This window comes from Dermochelys coriacea, chromosome 14 (genome assembly GCF_009764565.3).
Source record: "Dermochelys coriacea isolate rDerCor1 chromosome 14, rDerCor1.pri.v4, whole genome shotgun sequence".
NCBI lineage: Eukaryota > Metazoa > Chordata > Testudines > Dermochelyidae > Dermochelys > Dermochelys coriacea.
Window position 1 is genome coordinate 17,884,541 of NC_050081.1, and position 24,425 is coordinate 17,908,965.

A 24,425-nucleotide genomic window follows, 5' to 3' on the forward strand; every position below is an offset into this window, starting at 1 on the left:
TTTCATATTCCAGATGGTTCTTTGTGGTTACATAATAAAATATGGTATTTGAATGCATTACACCTGAAGGGTTCAAAGCTAGTTTAAAAGAATTAGGTTGTATGATAACTATTTCAAATGCCTAATTCTGCATTTGATCTGTTTGTGACATATTTAGAACCAAATGTAATCTACACTGTAACCCTGGAAACTGCTATAATTCTGAATCAGAAAGGAACAGACTTTCCAGTACTCTAAATAAATTCAGTAGTCTTTCTTATATAAAAAGAGATTTGCTTCACAGCAATGTTAAGTGCAAGTGAAACCTGCAGTTATTGTCTGAACTGAAGAATGGTAAAATACATTATGTAAGCAGAACTTTAACTGGAACCAAAAGGAATTGTATCCCAATTATAATCCTGTTCCAGTAGTGGTACTAGCCTTGCAGGCTGTATTTTAAAGAGGTGATTGGTATTATCCCATTAGTTGGCTGCACAGATGAACCGGTTATTTATTACCACGAATTTTGGAGCTTAACATTTAAACCAATTCTTTCACATTGACAGAAGGTTGGGAAGGAATTAAATGGATATTTGGTATTCTGAGATGTATCCCGATATCGCAATTAGTTCAATGATTGTCATAGAAATATCTATAAATAAAATACCAAAAGTTTTTATTGATGCCTTCTTTAATGGGGTAAGCTGAGTTTGTTCAGTGTAGCAATGAATGTACAGTCTCTATTCTAAAAAGTTAGTTGATTTTCCTGTTTATTTAGATGTCCTACAATATTGCTTTACTGTTTGCATGTATATGAAAATATTATTAAATGGAATGATAATCCAAAAGTAAACGTTAAATCGGATTTAGAGCTTTATGGGATCTCGGGTGGTGTGGGGGGTGAGCCTGCAACCTATCTGGCATTCCCTCCTGCTCTCCCACTACCCTCCCCTCCTGCCCCCCCACTCTGTACATAGCAGTAGTGAGGAAACACTATGGAAACTAAGTTTGTAAGAATATCATCACTGCCAAACAAGTTAAAGCTATTAATGTAATATCGTTCACATGATCTGTAGAAAGCATTGAACCTGTTGTAACGAACATTAGACTATTCTGTATTGTTACTAGGTGATGCTTTCACTGCTTCCAGACATAGTTGGTTACATTTTTCAGCTCTCAGGGACAGAGTGCTTCCCTAATGAGTCTCTAAGATGGCTGCAATTCAAGCTTCAAACTACTTAGCACGTTACAAAGCCAGATATCCAGTCTTTTACAGCAAATAAGTATTGTCTGTTCCGGTGTAATATTCGTAGGGTTATTTCATCAGATCTAAGTAGGGCCTTTGGAAATCTATAGGAAACTTTACCAAATTCTGCAGAACTTTAACTCCATATCAGCAGCAATGTTCCCTCTAATTTTTGACAAGCCATGTGCTCAAAAAATTTCTTCTGTGCAAATTTTTGTGCGAGTGGTGTTTTGCCATGCACACTGGGTTTAGGATCTGTGTGCACGCGCACATCTTAGAGGGAACAGTGATCAGCAGTACAAACCCAACAGGTAAAGAAATACTGAATTTAAAATAAGGATGGCATTATTTTCTCCATTTTGGTAAGGTATGGGCCAGGAGCGATAAATGGGTTCTCTCTGTGGGGAAATTATATCAGAAAAAGTGTGTCCACACACAAGATTATACTTAGTTTACACTAGTATAACTATTGGTTTAAATTCAAATATTTAAATAAATTTAAATCTTGGTGTAAGTGTGGGGTTTTTTTTTAAGCTTTAACCTTCTTCCGAAGGGACGTAAACTAAAATAGAAAAGTTTGTCAACACATGGGCTCATACTGGGGTGTACATATAACTAGTAAAACTTTCCCAGGTAGACAAAGCCTTAAGTGATTGAGCAACTGTCATAAACTAGAATTTAATCCCATCTCTGGAGGATGCTGCGGAAGGGAGGATTTTCTTCTCTATTGTGACTTGAGGCTGATAGTTAAGGCCAAGATCATAATCTTCCCCTCCACCCCCTTAAAATATTTTGTAAGTGGAAAACAGGTGCAGATGGTTGCTTGAGCATCTGGGATTACATTTTTAATAATTCTCACTCCTGCACATGAATTAGCATTTTATCAGAGTGACTGAAAGGATTCTGTTCACAATTATGTGCTTCCTGGGTGCGCATCTCTTAAGTTGAGATGCAGCTATGTTGAAATGCAAATATGCACTGTCTGTATAAAAATTAAAAAGATCATGAAGCAAACTTTGCCATACGTTGACTTTTATAATTATACAAAATTTTCCATTGGCATTCGTGTGTCGAGAATCCCTTGTTGAAAGCATTAAATTGCAAATTTCAAATTCTTGAAGTTTAAAGAAGTAGAGTGCATTTGGACTGTTCGAACTACTCAGGAATGCTGGCACTGACTTCGGTGCACGAGCAGCACACTTTCTATCTGTTCCTTCTGTTAATATACCTCTCAAAATACATTAATAATACTGTAATCATCAAGTTGTAGATCAGAAATGTTTTGTATATTTACATGTATATTTTATATTTACATAAAACAGATGTTTAGCCTCTAAAATGAGGCAGATAGGATCTCTTGCCTTAGTGCTTTTGTAGCGCCTTTGTCAGGTAGACAAATCTTAAATCTTACCTCGGTTAAATAGTAAGGGCCAAATTCAGTGTTGATAAATGCAAAGTAATGCACATTGGAAAACATAATCCCAACTATACATATAAAATGATAGCATCTAAATTAACTGTTACCACTCACGAAAGATCTTGGAGTCATTGTGGCTATTTTCTGAAAACATCCACTCAAAGTGCAGCGGCAGTCAAAGTGAACAAAATGTTGGGAATCATTAAGAAAACGATAGATAAGACAGAAAATATATTGCCTCTTTGTAAATCCATGGTACGCTGGCATGCAGATGTGGTTGCCCCATCTCCAAAGTTTTTTGGAATTGGAAAAAGGTTCAGAAAAGGGCAACAGAAATGATTAGGGGGTATGGAATCGCTTCCATATGAGAAACGATTAATAAAACTGGGACTTTTCAGCTTGAAAAAGAAATGACTAAGTGGGGGATGTGATAGAGGTCTATAAATCATGACTGGTGTGGAGAAAGTAAATAAGGAAGTGTTTACTCCTCATACTACAAGAACTAGGGGTCACCAAATGAAATTAATAGACAGCAGATTTAAAACAAAAGGAAGAATTTTTTTCGCACAACGCACAGTCAACCTGTGGAACTCCTTGCTGGAGGATGTTGTGAAGGCCAAGACTATAACAGGGTTCAAAAAAGAACTAGATAAGTTCATGGAGGATAGGTCCATCAATGGCTATTAGCCAGGATGGGCAGGGATGGTATCCCTAGCCTCTGTTTGCCAGAAGCTGGGAATGGGTGACGGGATGGATCACTTGATTATCTGTTCTGTTTATTCCTTCTGGGGCACCTGGCATTGGCCACTGTTGGAAGACAGGACACTGAGCTAGATGGTCTGACCCATTATGGCCATTCTTATGGTCTGTCCCAGAGGTGGGCAAACTACAGCTCGTGAGCCACATCCAGCCCATGGGACTGTCCTGCCCAGCCTTTGAGCTCCCGGCAGGGGAGGCTAGCCCCCGGCCCCTTCCCTGCTATTCCCCCTCCCCCGCAGCCTCAGCTCGTCTTGATGCCAGTGCTCTGGGCGGCAGGGCTGCAAGCTCCTGCCGGGCAGCACGGTGGTGTGGCTGGCTCCGGCCAGGCCGCTTGGCTGCCAGACATACTGCTCTGAGCAGGAGGGAGTGGGGATTTGGATAAGGAGCAGGGAGTCCGGGGGGGGGGAGTAGTCAGGAAGCAGGGGGCGGTTGGATGGGGCGGAGGTTTGAGGGAGGGGGGTGGTCAGGGGATGGGGAACGGGGGGTTGGATAGACGTTGGAGTCCCAAGGGGCCTGTCAGGGGGTGGGGGTTTGGATAGGGATTGGGGTAGACGGGGAGAAGGGGGGGTTGGAGAGAGGGCAGGGTCCCAGGAGGGGGCGGTCAGGGGACAAGGAGCAGGGGGCGTTGGATGGGTCGGGAGTTCTGAGGGGGGCAGTCAGGGGGCTGGAAGTGGGAAGCGGTAGATAGGGGGCGGGGCCAGGCTGTTTGGGGCGGCACAGCCTTCCCTACCTGGCCCTCCATACAATTTTGGAACCCTGATGTGGCCCTCAGGCCAGAAAGTTTGCCCACCCCTGGTCTGCCCTGTAGTGTGCGGGAAGAGGGTGAATGGAGCATGCCCATCTCTCAACCCCTTGTGCAGCAGCAGGCTAAAATTCCTATCTACTGTAGTAATTGAGAGTTCTAGAAGCAGGACAAACTACAATGCCAATAATTGCATTGTGGCACCGAAGGGGTTTGGGTTGGGCTGTGTGGCCTACCAGTTAAGGGATGTGGACAGGTCCCTCCTATGTTGCATTCAGCATCTTGCACTAGCCCGGGACTTATGCTAATCCTTTTAGTTATTTATTTTTTATTTTAAAGAATAAGCAATGTGCATCCCACCATATGCCTGCCCTGAGACATCTGTATGTTTTTAAAATCTAATCCTCTGCCAATACCTCTGCTCTTCACAACCAGCCCAAGCATAACTCCAGTTTGTAAGGGCAGAATTTTGCCATAAGTGTTCAGATGTTGTGGAAAATATGCATTTCCAACACCTTGGAGTTGGTGACTAGAAGTGAGACTTCCTACTGGAGCAAATGTGTAAAAGGGAACACATTTAAAGAATGCATTTTCACATGTTCCATTTCATATTGTGATTTCAGTCAAGGCATTTGCTGTCCATATCCTCTCCTTGATCCTTAATGGAGGCTTCTTGAAATTTATCTATCTTGTAAATTAGAGTTTGTGGTGATAGATTTTATGGCTTCCCTTTTTAAGTTATTGTTTCAATACAGTTTTGGCTATTGCTTACATCTGATACGTTTGAAAAATCTATTTCCTACAGGAGTTGAGTCACAAGCCTCTTGGTGATCTTGCTGTAGTTGTCAGCCGCATATCTGTTGGTGACTGTTTTCTGCTGCAAGTGCTGACTCCAAATGGGAGATGTAATGTAGATATCAGATTTCTGTTCCTACTTATTTTGACCTCGTTTAGTCAGAGAAACTTTCTTTGGCAAAAATTTGCAATAACAGAAGGCTTGACGTATCTCTTTTATAAGCCAAAAATAAGTCATAACATTTCTTTCCTGTCTCTAGTAAGAAAATCAGCCAGAAAGGATTCCTAAAATCCAGGTTTTTTTACATAAAATACCATTGCAACACCACATGACAATGCCCTGGCACCTTTAAATCTGAGCGGTCGTTCCATGACTATATGGCTATAAATCAGCCTGCTGTGACACTTCTTGGGACAGGTTAAAATCCTCATTTTTTTTACCTTGGCTACCCAAAGTGTTTCTCATCTGTATTCTCTCCCTCCGCTGAGGGTATAGAATTCTTGGTTCTTAGCCACAATCAGACAGCATTTGTTCCCCTCAAGGTCATTAAAGTGGATTATTTCATTTAAATAAGAAAGTTTAAGAAGGTGAAAATACAGATGTGAACCACAATTAAACCTGTTTCATCTAAGCAACAGCTGTGAAGAGCCACTCTCGTACTGATCAAGAAAGGTTAATTCAAAAGATTAAAGGTTGAGTGACAAGGTTTCTTACATGGTAGCAGAGATTCAGAGGTGTACCTGTCAAGACATGGTTTTCAAAGGAGATCATTGCTTGTCCTTTCAGAGTCAGTGCTCGCCCCAAACTGTGTTCCTTTCTCTAAGAATTAACCAATCCTGATATAGTGGAGACAAACTTTGTTCTTCCGCAAGGTGCCCTGACTCACCTACTCCTTTCTAATCACTGTGGACATTTGTTTTAACCAGTCTGTCCGTCCAGGTATATTGGGATATGTCCTTTCCCTACCATCTCCTTCCTGTATCCTCCCAATAAAGAGCTGGTTATGAATACAGAAATTATATAGTCTTTCAATATTGTAATACGATGCCATGGTTCTTCACATAAGTATGGCTGCTGGTTTCAAATACTGCTATTTTGTCACCAGTAGAGAAAAGAATAAGTGAGTGTGAACAAGAACATGTGAAGGAGGATAAGGAATTTGCTATTTTGTGTAGGTTAATCTGAAAAAAGTCTGTTTCTTTTTTGATATTTACTGGTGTGGTGGGTGCTGAGAGCCTGAAACATCCTGGCCTGTCTGCTGTGGGACAGTAATGTTTTTCTCAGCTTCATCTCTTAGCCTTATGGTTAGTATTTGAAGGGTGGAAAGGAGAAAGAGGGGAGCAGGGAGGATCAGACTGTGATAGAATACAATCTGTCAGGTTACCACAGTGCCCTGCTGGGTTGTGAACTCTCGGAGTCCCAGAAAAATACTTCACAGATTGCATGGGCACGGAGGGTGAGAATACATGACATGATGAATGGTTTTGTATGTGCACTCACAAGTGCGGTCGTATGTTGCAAGTGCATCTTAAGCTGGCAGTTTTAGGCCCCTCTCCCCTTCTGAGCCCAAATAAGTCCCTTTTGGTTCAGAGTGAACTTAAAATATTGTGTTTTATTTCGAAGAAAACAGTCAATTTCCTAGTTTCACTTCCATACTGATATTACAGTAGCGTTCAGAGCATACAGCTACCATGGTGATGAGCACAGTGCAAGAACCTTCTTGGACTTTGTCACAGACTTCCTGTAAGCACATAAACACTTGAACACCCACTAATGAAAGGGCTTGTATAAAATGGATTGTAGGATAGGGATTGGGAAAATGATATGAGAACAATATAATTTGAGAGCATATTTAATTTGTGTGGCTGTGGCTGGGCCACTTTCATTTTGGACTCGGCAAATGACAAAGCCTCTCGAGGTTTTTAGAGCATTCATTTAATATCCGGTCTGGTTTTGAAAAGCTCTAAACAAAAAGAACAGGAGTACTTGTGGCACCTTAGAGACTAACAAATTGATTAGAGCATAGGCTTGCGTGGGCTACAGCGCACTCCATCGGATGCATAGAATGGAACATATAATTAGATACATACACACACATGGTGGAAGTTCTCATACAAACTGTAAGAGACTAATTAATTAAGATGAGCTATTATCAGCAGGAGAGAAAAACTTTGTTAGTCTCCAAGATGCCACAAGTACTCCTGTTCTTTTTGCAGATACAGACTAACACAGCTGCTACTATAAATCTAAACAAAAAGAGAACCACATCTCTGATCCTCTTGAGTTGCAGCCACACGTTTTGTTAGAATTTGTATTTTTAAAATATAATGTCTCCCAGTTTATCACATGCCACTGGTGCCCTCTTAAATTTCTTACTTTTAATCATTCCCCTGGATTTGGAAAAATACTCGTATGTGTTTAAAACTAGTCTTGCTTAGAAACATATTTATGTTTTTAAGTAGAGTTGAAATACTAGCAAAGATGGAAGTAAAGTATATGTAGTCCCTTTGACTGTACTCTACAAGTGAATTGGTAAGGGAAGTATTTGGGGAAGAGGCAGCTTAATTGGGTCTAAATTATTCTTGTCACAAAATTTTGTATCTTGTCATTAATGTGCTTTAGGAAAGTTTTTAAAAGATTGTATAGCAAGCCTATTAAATTTCAAGCTCAAGCTACTTCTCCATATTATGTTTGTTTCAACTATACAGTGCCAGCTCTTAATATGTCAGAGTACACGCATGTTCTCCAGAGGCTAGTAGGAAATTGTAAAGTACAGAATCAGTGAGCAACAAAATTCTAGGCGTGAACTTTTTTTGAAGGATGTGTAGGTGTATGTTTGTTTTTAAGCTAGAAAGCTTTTAGTGTCGGTCCCCATATTGGTTACAAAGTCTTGAGGGATCTCTGTGAGAATATTTCCTATGAATACAGAACATAAAGACAATTGTTTATGTAACAAAAAAAAGTAACTTTGTCATATTGATGATGAATCAGAATGACAAACCCTTCCAGTGGACTAAATTTAACCCTTAAGTAATAGTGTTTAGTTCTTGCAATAGACCTTCTCTAATGCATCCAATATCATTACTGTAAACACTGAGTTTATCAGCAATTAGTCAGTTCCTTAAATATAGTATGCAGTAAAGTGAAATTCTGACAAGAAAATGTGCAACAACTAACTTAAAATTTAATTAGAAAAGATTGATTTGCTACCTGATGGGTATAACTTAACTGTGCTCTCTAATGCTGCATTTATTCTGATAAAGAAAACAAAGGCAGTATAATGGAGGGGCTGTGTGTACGCGTGTGTGTGTGTATGCACACAAACCTGTCTCAAAGCACCGTGAAACGCTGGAAAAATGATACCCAATAGATTTTAAATAAAAAGGCTACACTTCTGACTTATTTTCTCCTGTTCTGCTTTGATGGTACCTTCCTTCTTTGTGGCTTCCAAGCTCTGTAATCTTAGTGTCCTGTTTTAAACATGATCTATTTTTTGATGATCCTTTTGGTTGGATTTTGGTGTAGTTATACCGTCTAGACCAGTGGTTCCCAAACTTTAACAACCTGTGAACCACTTTCACTAAAATGTCAAATCTCATGAACCCCCTTCTAAAAATTAATATTTCCAAGGATTTTCTCCTTTACCTGAGTATAAATTATAAAAGCAGTGATCTTGGAAATATAAAATTTGTTTTTATGACATGCTTATTACACACTATTTACTATTACAGTATTTTTATTATATTATGAAAATGGCAACACTCTTCCAAGATCTCACTTTCGTAGCTTGTATCACTTTGAATAAGCTTGTTATAAGACAAGGCTCCTATGTTTCATCAAAGAGTATCAGATGTGAAACAGCATGAAGGTATTTAAGAAGCCAACTCAAGAGTTCCTCATACACAAGCATTCAGGTCTTGAGCAGTCCAGGTAAACAACGCCCATTACAACAAAGCTTAAATTTGTTCTTCGTAATAATTTTAAAAACAATACTAGCTGCCTATTTAATTTTAAAAACAGCAAAAAATATCCACCTCCCTTTCCATTTCTTATAAGGAGTCTTGAAGCTTAAATCTCTTCAGTATGATAGATATGTTTACTTTGATCTGCTTAGCTCTTAGAAGTCCAGGGGCTCCGGGCTGCTGGCCCCATACTGCCTGGAGTCCCTGGGGACAGCTCTATCCACCATTTGGGAATTTTTTTTCCCAAGAACCCCCTGTAACATTTCATGAACCCCAGTTTGGGAACCACTGATCTAGATGCTTCCCAGGTTGCATCTTCTCCCAATCAGATGCTGATGTCCCTTTACTGGTTTTTGTCTCAGACTAAATTGTGATTTATACAAGATTTTCAGGTCTATCTCTCTGGCGGTGGTGGTCGGCCTGGCTTTCAGTGTAGAAGACACAAGCTAAAGATGACATGCAAGTCCTTAACTCTTGCTTTTTTGGTTTTAAATCAGAACAATAAATATCTTGTGTGGTTTGCTAATTAAGACTTTGTTCCTGAGACAAGGCTGTATTGTTAGGCCATGTATTGCAGGACTACATTGGATATTGAATGTAATTTAAAGGAATAAAAATGACCTGATTAAAAAGCCTAAACAAAAATGACTGAGGACAATCCTCAGTAGTATGTCTGTACATTCCTTACAAAAGAAAGTATCCTTTGTTCCTGTTAATCTGTCTGAAGCCTGTGAGTGTTCTGTTCCTCTAAGCACTCAGCTTGCTAACTCCAGGCGGCTGATTATTCTGTTCCTTTCCATATTGAACAAAGTCAGTTTACTTTTCATTCTCAGTAAAAGTAGAACAAATACTCATCAGCCAATCTCTTTGTTTGCCATTCAGTAAAAACAAAGCAGAAAATACTGTAATTTTCTGATGTTGAACACACAGTGCAAAAGGGAAGAAATGTTGCATCTTGAGGGATGAGGTGAGAAATTAATCAACATGATGTAGCAAACGGGACTTCAGAGAAGAGTAGCTGGAAGAACACAAGATGAACAGAGATAGTAAAACCTTTTATGGCCCTGAAGTAAAAGTGCTTTAAAAATAATTAGTGAAACATAATGATGTAAAATAAACTGAAGAGATGAGAAAGTAGAAAATCATTTTCAGTATAGATTTCTTAAACAAAAATGTGAAAGTATAAAGGGAGCAATACAAAAAGATGGTAAAAATGTTTATCAATTTGCTCCTTTTGGAAGCTCTTTGCTTTTCCTGTCATACTAATGACCAATTACAAAGAACACTGAGATGTATTGTTTGGCAAGAACAAGGAGATTCACAGCTAACTGTAAAATGTATAGGGTCTTCTGTACAAAGGTGCAACAGGCTCAAGTAGGTACGGGTAAGGACTTGTTATGCCAGGGCAGTAGTTCTCAACCTATTTACCATTGTGAGTTGCATGTGTATCTCTCTGTGTTACGTGGGCCGCGTCCACACAATATATGTACTAATTATATGGCCCTTGAACTGTCATGTGGGCCGCAGCTGTGTGCTGATTGGGCCACAAGTGTTCCAAGAGTTGAGAACCACTGTGGCATGATGAAAGGATCCTTGGTCTATTTCTCCCTTAGCTTGAATTTTCTGTACTGCCTGTTGTTTTAGAGTCATAACTCTAACATTCTGTCACTTCTGTTTTATGCATTTCTTTAAGCCCTTAGATTATTTCTAGTCTATGAACTGAAAAAAGCATCTGGGCACACAATAAAAGCTTGATAACTAGTGGAGTGTAGTCAGACATAGTGTTAGCTTTTTGGTTTTGATGCTATAAAAATTATTTTAAAATACTACATGATTGTTCTAATTCATAAAACCTTTTTGTGATGTATGCACACACTGGTGGGGTTTTTTTTTACACTATCTTTTCATTCTCTAAATTTTTCTGAGTTCTTTTCAACCCTTGCCTCTCCCCTTTATGTATGTATATATGTATCTTGCAACAGCTGCCCATCTTACCTCTTAGCCCTGTGTTAGAGCAGTTCAGCCTATTAAAATAGTAGTCTGCATCTGCATAGAATTGCCTGTAGTGGTTTCTGCTGGTCCTAAGAAGCTTTTAGGTTTTCTTTATCTGTGTAAGTGTTTCATTGTCATGTCTGGTCTTAGAGCAACAGGGCATTGGTAAATAGGTGGGTCTTGGAAAGAGTTCTGAAGTCAGCAAGGCTTTGACTCCAAAAGCAAACAGGAAATGAAAATCAACAGTCTGAAAATATAGATGTGGGAGGGAGGAAGGAAAACTATCTAAAATTATACTGTTAAAAATTAAATATTGCATAGGGAGTGTGGTCCAAGAAGCTTCATATCAACAACAAAAATGTAAATTGAAAATATCTCTGCTAGTGTTTCCTTGTTTAAAGGGCACCCTTCTTAATCTGTAGGGCGTATTATTTATCTTGTAAAATAAGCTCCTGTCCAGCTCAAATTTACAAGATTAGTATAAGCACATGACCATAATCTGAGTTAAATCAGGACTGTTGGTATGTAAATAGTTATATGCTGTTATGGAAGGTATTATGGATAAAATTTTCAAAAGCACCTAAGTGACTTAGGGTAACACTTTTCAGTGGTGTCTATGTTCTTAAACATAATTACAAACTGATAAATGGCACACTGAAATCATTAGAGATATGGCAATCTTTGCACTCAGGGAAAGCCGTTAGTGTAAGGAGTGGGTTTTGAGACCTTTAACAGATTTAATAATTTTATTATGATGATGATGATAAAGTAAAAAGAAAATGGTACAGAGTTTAAGCATAGAAGTTTCTGGTTATCAGGGAATAAGGTACAGATTATCAAGGGATGTGAAATTCGGTTTAGGAACAGCTGGCGTAAGGAATACATAATCTGCAATCTCCCCAATTGGGGGTAAAAGATTAACGGGTCAAAGTACAGACACTGAGATATGGGGGTATGTTCATATAATGGCTATGTTCAGGTGTGGAGTATGAGTGGATATGATGATGAGGATGGATTTACCCTCATTTGGTGGGATTTAATCTTCAGTGACTGTATGGTTCCAGTTCATATGTCCAATGGAAAGTCTCTCAGTCCCTTTCCCATAGTCGATGCACAATGTCGTACTGGCTCACACCTCTTGGTACTGTCGGTGGCCGGTGATATGTTCGATGTAGATGTCCCTGGACCATCGGATGGTGTCAGAGACCATGAGGCGCCGCATGAGCCGTGCGTCGTGTTGACCAATCCCACAGGTCCGCAGCACATGCTCGTTGCAGGGGTCCCAAGCACCCAGGGCTCCGACGATCAGGACATCATCTGCATCTCATAGCCCTTCGCTCTCAGGGTGTCGGCCGGGGGGGGGCTCGGGATTCACGGAAGGCCGGGGTCCTGCTCTCAAAGGAGACCGTGACGTCGACAAGGATGATCTTTTTCTGGGCTTCATCGGTGACTACCACGTCAGGTCGCAACTGGCTGTCAGTACCGGGGATGGTGCAGTTCACGGCGACCTCCCCCAGGTGCAGTGCGATGGCTTTCACCAGCCGGTTCAGGATGGCATTGTGGCGCAGCTGCCAGGCTCTGGAATGGGGCTTGCAGTTGCACAGGACGTGGGGCAGGGTCTTGTTGGAGTAGCCGCACTTCTTGCAACGCTTGTCTCGCTTCCCGTGGCAGACGCCTCCATTGAGTGGGACGCAGATGAGCCGGGCGTGGTGGATGAACCGCCAGTCAGCGAAATGGGTGAAGCCGCCCCCGGCGAGGAAGTGGTTGCTGGCATCCCACTTGATGGTCAGTTCAAAGGGTTTACCCTGGTCTGGCTTACGCTTCAGGGTTTCCATGTACAGTGAGTGGATGGCTGCCTTCAGGGTCCTCTCCAGCATGTCCCTGGCGCTCGGGGTGACGATGGTGGGGTCATCGGACCTGATCTGCAGCACCAGGACTCCCAGCTCCTGGCATTTCTCGCACCACTCCCAGCAGCGGCCGATGCACTTCCCCAGGCGACGCATGGCATTGCGAGCGCAGGACCACAGTGAAGCGATGTCGCCACCGTCCCGTCTGAATTCGCCATCCAGGGTACCGCTCAGGAAGGTGGTGATATCTTGGTTGGAGAGTGCTCTGCCGATCTGCTGCTTTGTTGCGTCCTGGAGAGCGTTTGCCACGATGTTCCTTACCATGGAGTCGGGGTACACTTCTGGGCAATGCATTGGAAACTCTCCAGACAGCTCAGTGAAATGCTGATAATTACACAATGGGTTTTTTAATCCTTCAGCACATTGTGTGTTCGGGTGGTATTGTGATAAAAGGGTCTCTTTAAGATATGTTCCTGTTAAAGGGAGGATAGTCAATGCACATTGTCATCCACTTCCCTCAAAAAAAAAAAAAAAAAAAAAAAAAAGTGGGTGGTAGGGGAGAGGGAAGTTTCTTGTGCACTGTTTAAATTAACCCCTGGATTAGGTCAAATGTACCATGTATCTCAAACAGGACTATACATGAAATGCTCTAATACTTGGTTTGCTCTGAAACTTGCTGTCTTGAAAGCAATCTGTTTTAGTAGTGTCAGCTATAGTAGTACTTTCAAAAAAGTGGAGATGCTGGGGCCCCTTCTTTTCCCACCAAATGGATAAGATCAAGACGATGGCTTGTAAATACAACGGTGTCAGAGAAGAGAGTGCCCACAAGAGTGACAGAATCTGTATAGTCCATAGAATTACTTTTGATTAAACTTTTGTTCTTTCTTCTTCCTCTATACATCTTTGCAGGCATATGAAAGAAGATTTCCTACATGTCCTCTAATCCCAATGTTTGTAGCTAGTGACACTGTGAATGAATTCAAGAGTGAGGATGGAGCTATCCATGTGATCGAAAGACGTTGTAAACTGGATATAGATGCGCCACGATTATTGAAAAAGGTAACTAAACAATTTTAAAATAGATTTTATTCTAATTTTCTTGATACCAACCCACAAAAATGGAAATCTTTAACAAAATCTGTGGTAATCTTTCTCAGATTGCAGGAGTAGATTATGTTTACTTTGTCCAGAAGAACTCCTTGAACAGACAAGATCGGACTTTGCACATAGAGGCCTACAATGAAACCTTTTCTAACAGAGTCATCATTAATGAGCACTGCTGTTACACAGTGAGTAAAAGAGAATCTAACAGTTCTACAGATTTGGGTTTGATTGACATTGACATTCAGCACTCATAACTGGAGGTTGGATTATTTTTTGGCTCCTCCTAAAAATCAGAATTATTACTGTGCCATGGGTGTTGCTGTTGGTGTTAAAAGTAATCAATACATGTGAAAACCCTGATGCAAATTTGGTTTCTTGTCATTTGGACATATTTCCACATTACAAAAGACAGACATTTGATAGACTCTGCTTGTGAGAAGCCAAAGTCTGTAATAGCAGGGTTTTGGCAAGTCACGATTGGTGATGCCCTGGCAGAAGTGTTGAAGGGAAGCTTGCACATCACTTGGTCACTTTCTGCATAGTACTAGCCAGTGCTACAAGTGTATTATTCTCAAGTGTGCTACAATTTAAGCGTTCAAGATTGTAATTTTAATCTAGATTTTTTTCTATCATATCTGTTTCTGTTTGAGATGCTGACATGCTTTTTGGTGCAAAGCATTGGTAGCATAATGATGGATTTGTTTAAAAAGTGAAGTCCGAGAGCTAGTTATTGCCATGCTCACAATTCCTTTATAGATTGTAAAATACTCCTAATCTGATACAAGACAAATGAAATAAAGCACAAATAATTGTAATGTATGAATAAAGCTAGGAATGGACCTTGGCGGTCAAATCCAAACTAGCAAATGCGGCCACTCGTTTACATTGTAGCACTTCCGTAAATGAGTGCTTTCTGGATGCAGAGCATGTTTAAAGGGACGATGGAAACTTTGAAATCTAGTGAACTTCAAAATATTAGTTAAAAGTAGTTTCAAGTACTGCATCTGCCCCTGGGTCTCACTGCAACTTTTAAAATTTTTAAAGTATTTTTCTTTCTGCACTTGCCATGTGAAAGTGCCATATAAACAGGAGAAACATGCTATAGAAAAATGCACAAGGTAATCAAGCTCAAATAGAGAAGCTCTTTTTCTTTATTTTTCTTTTATATTCGTCTTGGGTAGTACTGTATTTGTAACAAAGATAGGTTAAGTGTAAAGTCAAAAGTATAATTTAAAAATCAGATCTCTTAAGAGACCTGGTCTCTTTTTAAAAACAGTTATTGATTTAGCTATGTACCTAAAGAAACATTCTTTTAGCATGCTTCTGTGCTTTATATTAGCATGCTTTATGCTTGTGTAGGATGTTCAAGCCACTTAACATCAGTTTTCTCACCCTATGAATATGAGAAGGAACACAGTTTTATAACCAACTCATTATGAAACAGCTTCCAAAGGAAGAGTTGGAAGCCCCATTATTGAAACATTAAGCACTAAACTGGATTAAGTGTGGGAATAATCCTGTTCTAGCCAGGGTTAGACTAAATGACCTTAATAGGTTTCAAACATGGGATATTACCCAATATATAAATAATGCTCACAACAAATAAATTCCAGTATGTTATGGGAGGGGAAAAAACTAAAAGGGCCAGTGACATAATTCTCTCATAAATCAGACTTGTTCTGACTTTTTTTTTATGCCATTGAGCTGAGAACCAAAGCTGGAGAATCCGTACACACTTCTCTTTCAGATGTGGAGATGCCAGACTGCTGCTTTTCTCTTGGGTGGCAGTGTAGACTAGAACCAGTTACCAGCACTCTCAGCTGCTTATGATATAAGAGGAGGAGAAAATCAGGAATGTATTTGAAGTTTGAAAGGGCAGGGGGGAACAGTGTCTAATGTTCTCTACAGTCTGTAAAAACTGGCTCGTTCAGGTTGGTAACCAGAATAGAGATCATATTCCTTTCAGTCGTACAAACACTATTCTGGATTTAAAAAAAAAAAAAAGATGCCACTATCTAGGTAGTAAATGATGCTAATCTGTTGCAGTATTGTTGGTAGTAAATAATCCAAAAGGGAAGCATTGCAAATCTGGTGAATGTGCGGATCCTGTACCTCTAGCTTGGAGCACAGTGTTTTTCCTCCTAGTTGTTGTTAAAAGGGAAAATGTGCCATGATGGCTTTTGTAGAGACCATACACATATGAAGGTTGTTTCTTTTCTTGTTGACTAAGCTTTACCTTTTTCAATCTGCATTTTGCAAAGGGACCAGAGGCTTCACATTCCATTTACAGGACACTTGACAAAACAAACTTAAAAAATATGGAATTTTGACTATGCAAATACTTGTGAGAAAATGTACAACAAAGAGTAATCAAAGCATGTGGTCTCTGCTGTCCTCCACCAATAGGTTCACCCTGACAATGAAGATTGGACCTGTTTTGAACAGTCAGCAAGTCTGGACATCAAGTCTTTCTTTGGCTTTGAAAGCACAGTGGAAAAGATTGCCATGAAACAGTACACCAGCAATATTAAAAAGGTGAGCACACAATTGTGACCTGGCTCTAGTTAGATTTAAATTGTGAAATGTAGCTGCTGCTACTTAACAGGTTGGTGCAGAGAAAACTAAACTACGTGGCTTTTAGAGCAGGGTGTTGTGAAGTGTGTAGAAAGTGGTCTGTGGGGTCTCTCTTGGGATGCCCGACTGCCTTTTGTTGCATTTCCAAACAGGTCCTGTTTGTATCTAAGTGGAAATTGTATTGGCTAAAACATGTTTGTTTCAAAGGGAAAGGAAATAATAGAATATTACCTGAAGCAGATGGAGGAAGAAGGGATGACGTTTGTTCCTCGTTGGACTCCTCCTGTTGCATATAAATTGGAGAACAGCACATCTCGCATAGCACGGCCAGTTTCCCATGCTATCAACGTACCAGATGCTGTCACAAAGGAGGGACTGAACAATAAGGAAGTGCTCAACACCTCCAGCAGCCCATCAGAGCCCACAGCAGGAACACCTGATGGTATATTTGGCATCCCTTTATATGACCTGTTTGACTTCTCATTTTTAGCTAGATTATTTGAAATGCTTGTAGACGCATTCAAGGCTCTGCTTCTCTGCTGAGGACCCTCACATTAGTTTCTGGTTCATTAGTATTCATGTTGGTGCTGACCAGTTCTGGGAGCGCCCCCCATTTAGCATTCATCTATCTGGGTCCTGGATAAGTGTTCTGGTAGCTGATCCTGTGATCAAGTAAAGGCCAGCATTTTAAAAAAAAAAATAAAATCACAATAAGGATTGGTCGAGAGCAATAGTTTAGATTACCAGGGAAGGAAGTAGAGGGCTCACCAAAAAATCAACCCCATTCCATTGCAAATGGATTTAAACTGGTAGCGGAAAAGCAACTCACTTGTAAAATATTAGCTAAAGCTTTTTTTTCTTAGACCCAACAGTTCAGACATTGTCATTTTACTTCAACTGAATGTAGTTAAGGCTGACATACGAGCAGGACTGACTGGAAATAAGAACACGGGTTCTTCCATTTCAAGTATTTGCACACAAGATCGGTTGTTAATTGACCTAGCAATTAGTAACTGCTGTAATAATGTGTAAATACCATTTCAGACAAACTCGATGCAGATTACATCAAGCGGTATCTGGGTGACTTGACACCATTGCAAGAAAGCTGTCTCATCCGACTTCGACAGTGGCTCCAGGAAACGCACAAGGGCAAAGTAAGAAACTCTGAAACACAGAAAGCTAAAAGTGGTGACTAAAAGTGCCCAATACACAAGATGAATTTGACTGAATTAAGCAGAATGTGAATAATCCAGCCCAAGGGACTGACAGCCAAGCAGTTTCACAAGTCTGCCTTGTATTAAAATGACCCCATTTCTTGAAACAGTCTTGAAATTGTATAAGACTTTAAAAGTTTTGAAACACAATTTAACCAGTCTCTTCTGTATTTCCTGTGGAAATATACTCTGTTGCAGAAGGGTTTTATAACCAAGAGGGATCTAACCATAAATTATATAATAGCATTGTGTTCCACATATAGAATGTCCCAATTTTCACATGTTAAGAGCTCACAGATATTTGCGTGGGGTGAATTAAGGAAGCGTGATCATCCTGGCTTTTTATAACCTTAAAAGCAGGTTGCCCATTGTTCCAGAGTGTTTGGGAGGATCCTAGAGTAAATGCTTGAACAGAAGTTTTCTGCTACTTAGAGTTTGAAACAAGAAATAAGTAAGTCATGGGATCAGTTCAAAAACTAAGAAGGCCCAGTGACTGTGCAAAGAGTGCACTTATCTATCCCATGGGAGTGTTTCAAGTTCTGTAACCATGAAGCTAACCAAAGGGGCACTTTTCTCTCCTTACTTTTTTTTGCTGTCTTTGTAAAAAGGAAAAAAAAAATCCCTAAAGTGGTGGTCTGACAAGTTTGTAATTGTCTTCCTTTAATTAGTAGTGCAGTCGCATTCAAGTTTATATAAATTGACTGTTATAAAGTTTCAAATTTGAATCATCAGTAATTATTTTCCAATAGATCCCAAAGGATGAACATATTTTACGATTCTTGCGTGCCCGGGACTTCAATATTGACAAAGCCAGAGAGATTCTTTGCCAGTCACTAACATGGCGTAAACAGCACCAAGTGGACTATATTCTGGAAACCTGGAACCCTCCACAAGTACTACAAGATTACTATGCAGGAGGTTGGCATCACCATGACAAAGGTACGTTTTATATTACTAGATGCTGATGGGCACTTTATAATCTGAATTAAATAACTTTGTTAAACGCCTGCCAGATGTCTGGTTTGAGAGTGTGGGTATTACTTTCATACTACATTGTACTTAAGTGCAGTTAAGTTAGTGTGGTTTGCAAGTGAGAGCAGGCAAACTGACAGGACTCCTGGGTCCTGTTCCTAGCTCTGACTGTAATTTTGATCAAATCACTTAACTTTTCTGAGACATTTGTAAAATTGGTAAACCTACTCAACAGAGCTGTTGTGAGTTATTAATCATATTTTACAGCACTCTGAGTTAGTTGGGTGAAAGGGGCTATAAAAATGTTGAGTATTAATTACTTTCCTGTGGTTGGTGGTTAAAAGATGTATGTAAATAAGCATACCTTTTTAATCGGCTTATTTCTGTTGTCAGACACTTGCTTATGGTGTAGCCAATAGTTGGCATCACAGTTTCAGTGATAGGAATTGTGATGTTACAAACACAAAACAGAGCAGGTTTATTAAGAAGAAAACGGCTTCTTATTTATTCTGTGTAATGGGTTATGGGGACATCCCCAGAACTTAAGGATTCAGACCCAGCTGTTGAAAGACACCACCCAACTTGCCCCTGCTATGCACTGGGTCTTGCTGAAAAGTTGTGGAATCCCTCTCCCTCACCATACCTGTAACTGGAGGGAGGGTTTCTATCCAGTTGTCCATCTTGGAAAAGGAGTAATCTGACTGCAAGCCTTCTGTGCTCTGATTAGTCTTTACCTGCTACCCAGCACTACTCCCTTTAGCCCTTCCTGCTACTGTAAGCATATGAAATAGTACAGGAGGCAGCTAGTAATAGCAGGCTACCATTAATAGTGGCCATGAGGGAGAGAAGGTAGGCTTAACCACTGCAACGCTGAGGTGGGTGCGTGGATGGCTCTCCATCAACGCTGTGGGTTGTACAGATTTTAGGAAGGAAATTGAGAATGTGTTCCTAGATTTTTAAGAGAGGGACTTTGTTTCCTGTTTCCCTCTTCCATACATCTAGGGTCTCGCCAATAACTAGGGAGGAAACAGATACATTTGAAGGTTGTTGATAGATTATAGTATGTCCACTTTCCTGAGGTGAGACAGAGGGTCTTCAGTCTTGTGTTTTGAACTCTTGGTCTTATCCCTTTTGCTTTCTTGCCAACATGTAAACTGCAGAGTTTCTCAGTTTGAAATCTGTTAATGTTACCACTTCAAAGCTTGGGGATAGGTTACTTTTAAATCTCTCCTTACCAGTTCCCCTCCTTCCTCTCGCACACACAAAGTGCGTTCCAAACTTCAGCTGAGTGGATTCTTTAGATAATATCTTTTTATTGGACCAACTGCTGGTGGTGAAAGAGTCAGACTTTTGAGCTTACACAGAGCTCTTTCTTCAGGTCAAGGCATTTTTTAAGAACACTAATCACGGGCAAGTCAGAGAGCAGCAGCTATGAAACATGCTCTCTAAGATAGATGGAAACGAATGAAAGCTATCCATTTTACTTGAGCATAAATTTGTAAACACTCATACGTTCAATGTGGTTCTCCTATGCATTTGAAAAAGAGTACTTGTGGCACCTTAGAGACTAACAAATTTATTAGAGCATAAGCTTTATGATGAGCTGTAGCTCACGAAAGCTTATGCTCTAATAAATTTGTTAGTCTCGAAGGTGCCACAAGTACTCCTTTTCTTTTTGCGAATACAGACTAAGACGGCTGCTACTCTGAAACCTGTCACTATGCGTTTGAGTAGTTCTTATTTTAATGAGAGCCTCAAGCAAAGAACTGTTAAATAACAAAACCCTAGTGAGTTATAAAATATGGCTGCAGGGTTAAGAACAAAACACTCCCAGTTATACAGCCTTCCCTCATGCATCATATGGGTGGGGTAGGTTAATAAATTGTTATGAGTTAGGGGTTTTTGTAGTTCTTGTATAAAACTTCTATAGTGCTCTAAAACCTGCATAGTACATTCCAAAAAGAATGTGTGATCTCTGCTTTAAGTGAAAATTTTATTTTAACACTTAACTGTGTAACTCCATAAGTATGTAGAATCTTTATACTCCAAGACACTACTACTGTATCTGCAGACTGAACAGCTTGGGTTTTTAGTTCTACAACTTATTTTTTTGTCTTGGTTTTTGAATCTGTTAAGCAAACTGATAAATTCATTCTTCAGTTTAGATATTTAACATTAACTTTTTAAGGGCAAGGTTCAATAGAGTTTCTCTCTCCATAATGTCCTGCAGGAAAGCCTGCATAAATAAAGATGACATGTATCATCTAATGCTTAGATGAACCTAGGTTGGCTAAATCAAACTGCCAAAAATTTAAACTGCCCTTTGAAAAGAGAATGAACATTGGGTCAATGTATAGGTGCTTCCATTAAAAAATAAAAACTACAAAGCAGGAAGATCATTAGTTGGTCAAAGCTTCTCTTCAGAAGAATCAAGGGGTCATAACTTTCATAATGAACAGTATAGTCAAAGCTTGTCCCTCTCCCCCGGAATCCTTTCCCCCCCAGAAAAAACACCTTCTCTTGCTACGTATACTTCCCAAGTGTTTCATGCTATATTGGCTGTCGGTTCACACTGGGAGGGGAAGAATCATAGACCTATTTAAAAGGGAGACTGACTTCAGCAATTGCTGTTTGTGACTCCCAGGTGTCTATCTCTTAAAAATATTGTTTGCGTTTGATTCTTATAGCAGATTGGTATCGGTTTTTCAAATGTTAGAAGGAAATGATATTGAGCATTGAGATTAAGATCTTTTTGGCAAAATGGGCTTCCATGCACGCTACTGAGACATGCTGACTTACCCTTTTCTCTGGAATGAACATGTTTAAAACTTAGGTGTGGTCTGATTGAAGGGTGACTTTTTTTTCTTGGAGAGCCTTTAAACAGACAGCTTTGGAATCAAAACACTTAGGAACAAGACTGTCTGTCATGGTGTGTCGCAGTGCCAGAGACGGCAATTTATGCTTGTATACTCCAATAGATTAAGACGGAGTTAAAAATCCATCCCATAAAGAAGCTTAACACATGTTATTCCTAATAAACAGCTCTGTTAAGATACTGTTGTGAAAGGCCAAAAATGCCAGTTATGGTCCTCAAAAAATCAGCCCATGTACTTGTTCAGTCTGTTATGTATCATGGAAGACGTTTTAGTAATCTCAACAAACAAGAGGCGAGTCCTTGAATGTAAGGATCCCATTTGAAACTTGTCTCTGGAACAGACTTGCCCTCATCAGTCTTAAGCAGCATTTATGAGGGGGTGTGCCAGCTCCACATAATATTTTGGGGAATAGCTGTTTGTTAAAAGGCCCCAAAATTGTACCCACCATTATTTTTGCAAATAAAGCATTGATCCGGAGAGTTGATTCTGCAGTATTGTTGTTCACTCTAATGCAGTAATCTTTCTAAAGGCTTGTTGGGGGAAATCCAGGGTAGTGTCCTTGTGAGAGAATGATTTAAGGCTCTAGTCTTGACCAGAGATCTGTAATATCAGGAAAAATATTGGACCAAAAGTCTATCCTTCCCTTGGCTAGACTGGGGGCAGATTTTGTCCACAAATCTTGTCAAGTACAATTAAATGTCTTAGTTAATCAAAATCACTTTGTTTTTGTCTTCACTGTCAAAGGTTTGTTTTTGTAGTGAGATAGCTAATTCAAATGAGCCATTTCACTGTAAAATACTAGTACAAACAATTCACTGGTAGTTCTTATTTCAATGTAGCTAGTAGGTCAAAACTATACTCCCCAACTTGGGGTTGACCTCTACTGGCTATATTAAAGTAAAACTACACTGCTTTGTCTTCACTAGAATTTTACAGCAAGATAGCGAAATTGAGTTAGCTATCTCACTGTAAAAACACACCTTTTTGACAATAAAGACACGGACTTGGTTTTAAAACTTTAACAGAATACTAATTTACAATCTCTTGCTCTTCAGATGGGCGCCCTCTGTATGTGTTAAGGTTGGGACAGATGGATACCAAAGGCTTAGTGCGAGCTCTTGGGGAAGAAGCCTTGCTTCGATATGTAAGTGCTTAAGAAATGACTTGTTTATTGCTAACAAATTTGTTCTAAAGTTGCAGTTTCCTGCCACACCAGAATGATCAGCACATAGTAGATATTTTTCTGTAAGCTTTAGCAATCTGTTCTCAGTTTGAACAGATCAAACCTCCCTGAATGGTTCATTTTAATATTCTTTCAAACTGCGGACTGATGGCAGAAAGTCAGTTGTATGACAGTTACTATAGTTCCGGGCTGAGACATTATCATAGGTTCTTACCTCGTTTGTATAGTGCTTGAAACTTAAGCTTCCACATGTACACAGAGAAATGCATTCCTAGGTATTGTATGAGTATCCTATTTATTTTTTATTTATAAAATACACCCCGCCCATAGTCTTGGATGCAATATTTATTTTAAAGGAAAATGTAATTTAGTTTAGCCTGTAATTCAGTTTCTCTGAAGAATTCAGTGGGATTCTCACTGCTGATGTACCCAGCTTTCAAAATAGTACAGAACAGGCAAGCTCTAAAGAAGCATACTGACAGCAGTAATTGCCATGATCACAAGCTAGCCCCCACCTCTGATGGTTGCACACTTTTTCTGGTGATGCTATATCCATGTACTTTAGGCCATGTGTGTTTTTTGTTTGTTGTTTTTTTTTTTTTCCCCAAGTCTTTTTTGGTAATTTATCTTAATTTTTCTGAGGGGAGTCTTTGCTTTCCACTCAGTCAGAAATTAAACAAAGGTTCAAATGGCAGAATGTGGGGGTTTAGGGAGGAGCTATGGGAGTTTCTTATGCCAAAAAATCTGAGACCTAAGAGTGAAAATCCTGCACAAACAATGGTGTCTTCATAGAAATAAAGAATTTGTTGACACTGATCAACTAAAGAGAAGTGTCCTACTCCACAAAATATACTGAATGCCTTTCTGATGTTCATTTGCCCCTGAGGGAAAAGGTGGACCCTAAGATTTTGTACAGAATTCTTCACCATAGTATTCAAACACTAAAACAGGATGGTAGTATGTTTTGTGATCTTATTCTTATAGCTCTCCTAAAAGATATTTCACTCAATGCTACTCCTAAATCCACTGTTGCATGTCTTCACTAGATGTCCTTGTACACTGGTCTGAGGCTAGTGTGGGTTGCTGTAAGACTCCGGTTCTGAAGATTGCATTTTCTCCCCAGTCCCACAAACCGACAGTTTTAGAACATTCTCTAAAACAACACTCTCTTTCTTTTGTGTAGGTTCTTTCTATAAATGAAGAAGGACTGAGGCGATGTGAAGAGAATACAAAAGTATTTGGCAGGCCTATAAGGTGAAACATGAGAATTTTTATTACTTTTCAGAAATAACATGAGGTCTGGATTTGTATGTAGCAATGTAGGTATTCTTCAGTTTGGCTACAAAGTTGCTTTATTTTCAGGCTCCAGTTTGGAATAGGATTTGCTCACTAAATCTCTTACCAGCTCCAAAAAAGGAATTCAGGATTTGGAATGACTGCAATATTTGACTTCATAATAAAGCCATCATCCTTCTGTCATAAAGCATTTGACTCTCTTCAGAGCCTATTGATTCCACCTCTTAATCTCCAAAGGGTTACCAGTGTATGGCACTCCCATTTCTCATCTTCTCATTGCAAAGAACTCCCAGTCCCAGCTGACTTGAGGAGTGAAAAGCCAAGTGTAAGACTTGGGTTTCCTGTGTACTGCTATGGCCTTGTGTGGCCCAAGGATGCTTACATGGTAAATGTGAAAGAGGCAGCAATGAAATACATAACACCCACTTATTTAAAAAACAAACAAATGCTGTGATTCATGTGTCGT

General features: G+C 39.8%; 1 protein-coding gene across 11 annotated transcripts in view; it reads left to right on the top strand.

Moving 5' to 3' along the window:
• Positions 1-24,425, top strand: part of SEC14L1 (SEC14 like lipid binding 1) — a 127,158-nt gene that overhangs the window by 74,793 nt on the left and 27,940 nt on the right. For 10 of the 11 annotated variants that reach the window (XM_043497623.1, XM_043497622.1, XM_043497627.1 and 7 more), the window contains 8 exons: positions 13,650-13,799; positions 13,898-14,029; positions 16,251-16,379; positions 16,626-16,860; positions 17,463-17,572; positions 18,382-18,571; positions 22,536-22,624; positions 23,847-23,917. In XM_043497623.1, the coding sequence (XP_043353558.1) occupies positions 13,650-13,799; positions 13,898-14,029; positions 16,251-16,379; positions 16,626-16,860; positions 17,463-17,572; positions 18,382-18,571; positions 22,536-22,624; positions 23,847-23,917 (1,106 nt within the window). Of the gene's footprint in view, positions 1-6,005; positions 6,013-13,649; positions 13,800-13,897; positions 14,030-16,250; positions 16,380-16,625; positions 16,861-17,462; positions 17,573-18,381; positions 18,572-22,535; positions 22,625-23,846; positions 23,918-24,425 lie in introns of all 11 variants that reach the window. The other variant, XM_043497626.1, reaches the window with a different exon arrangement.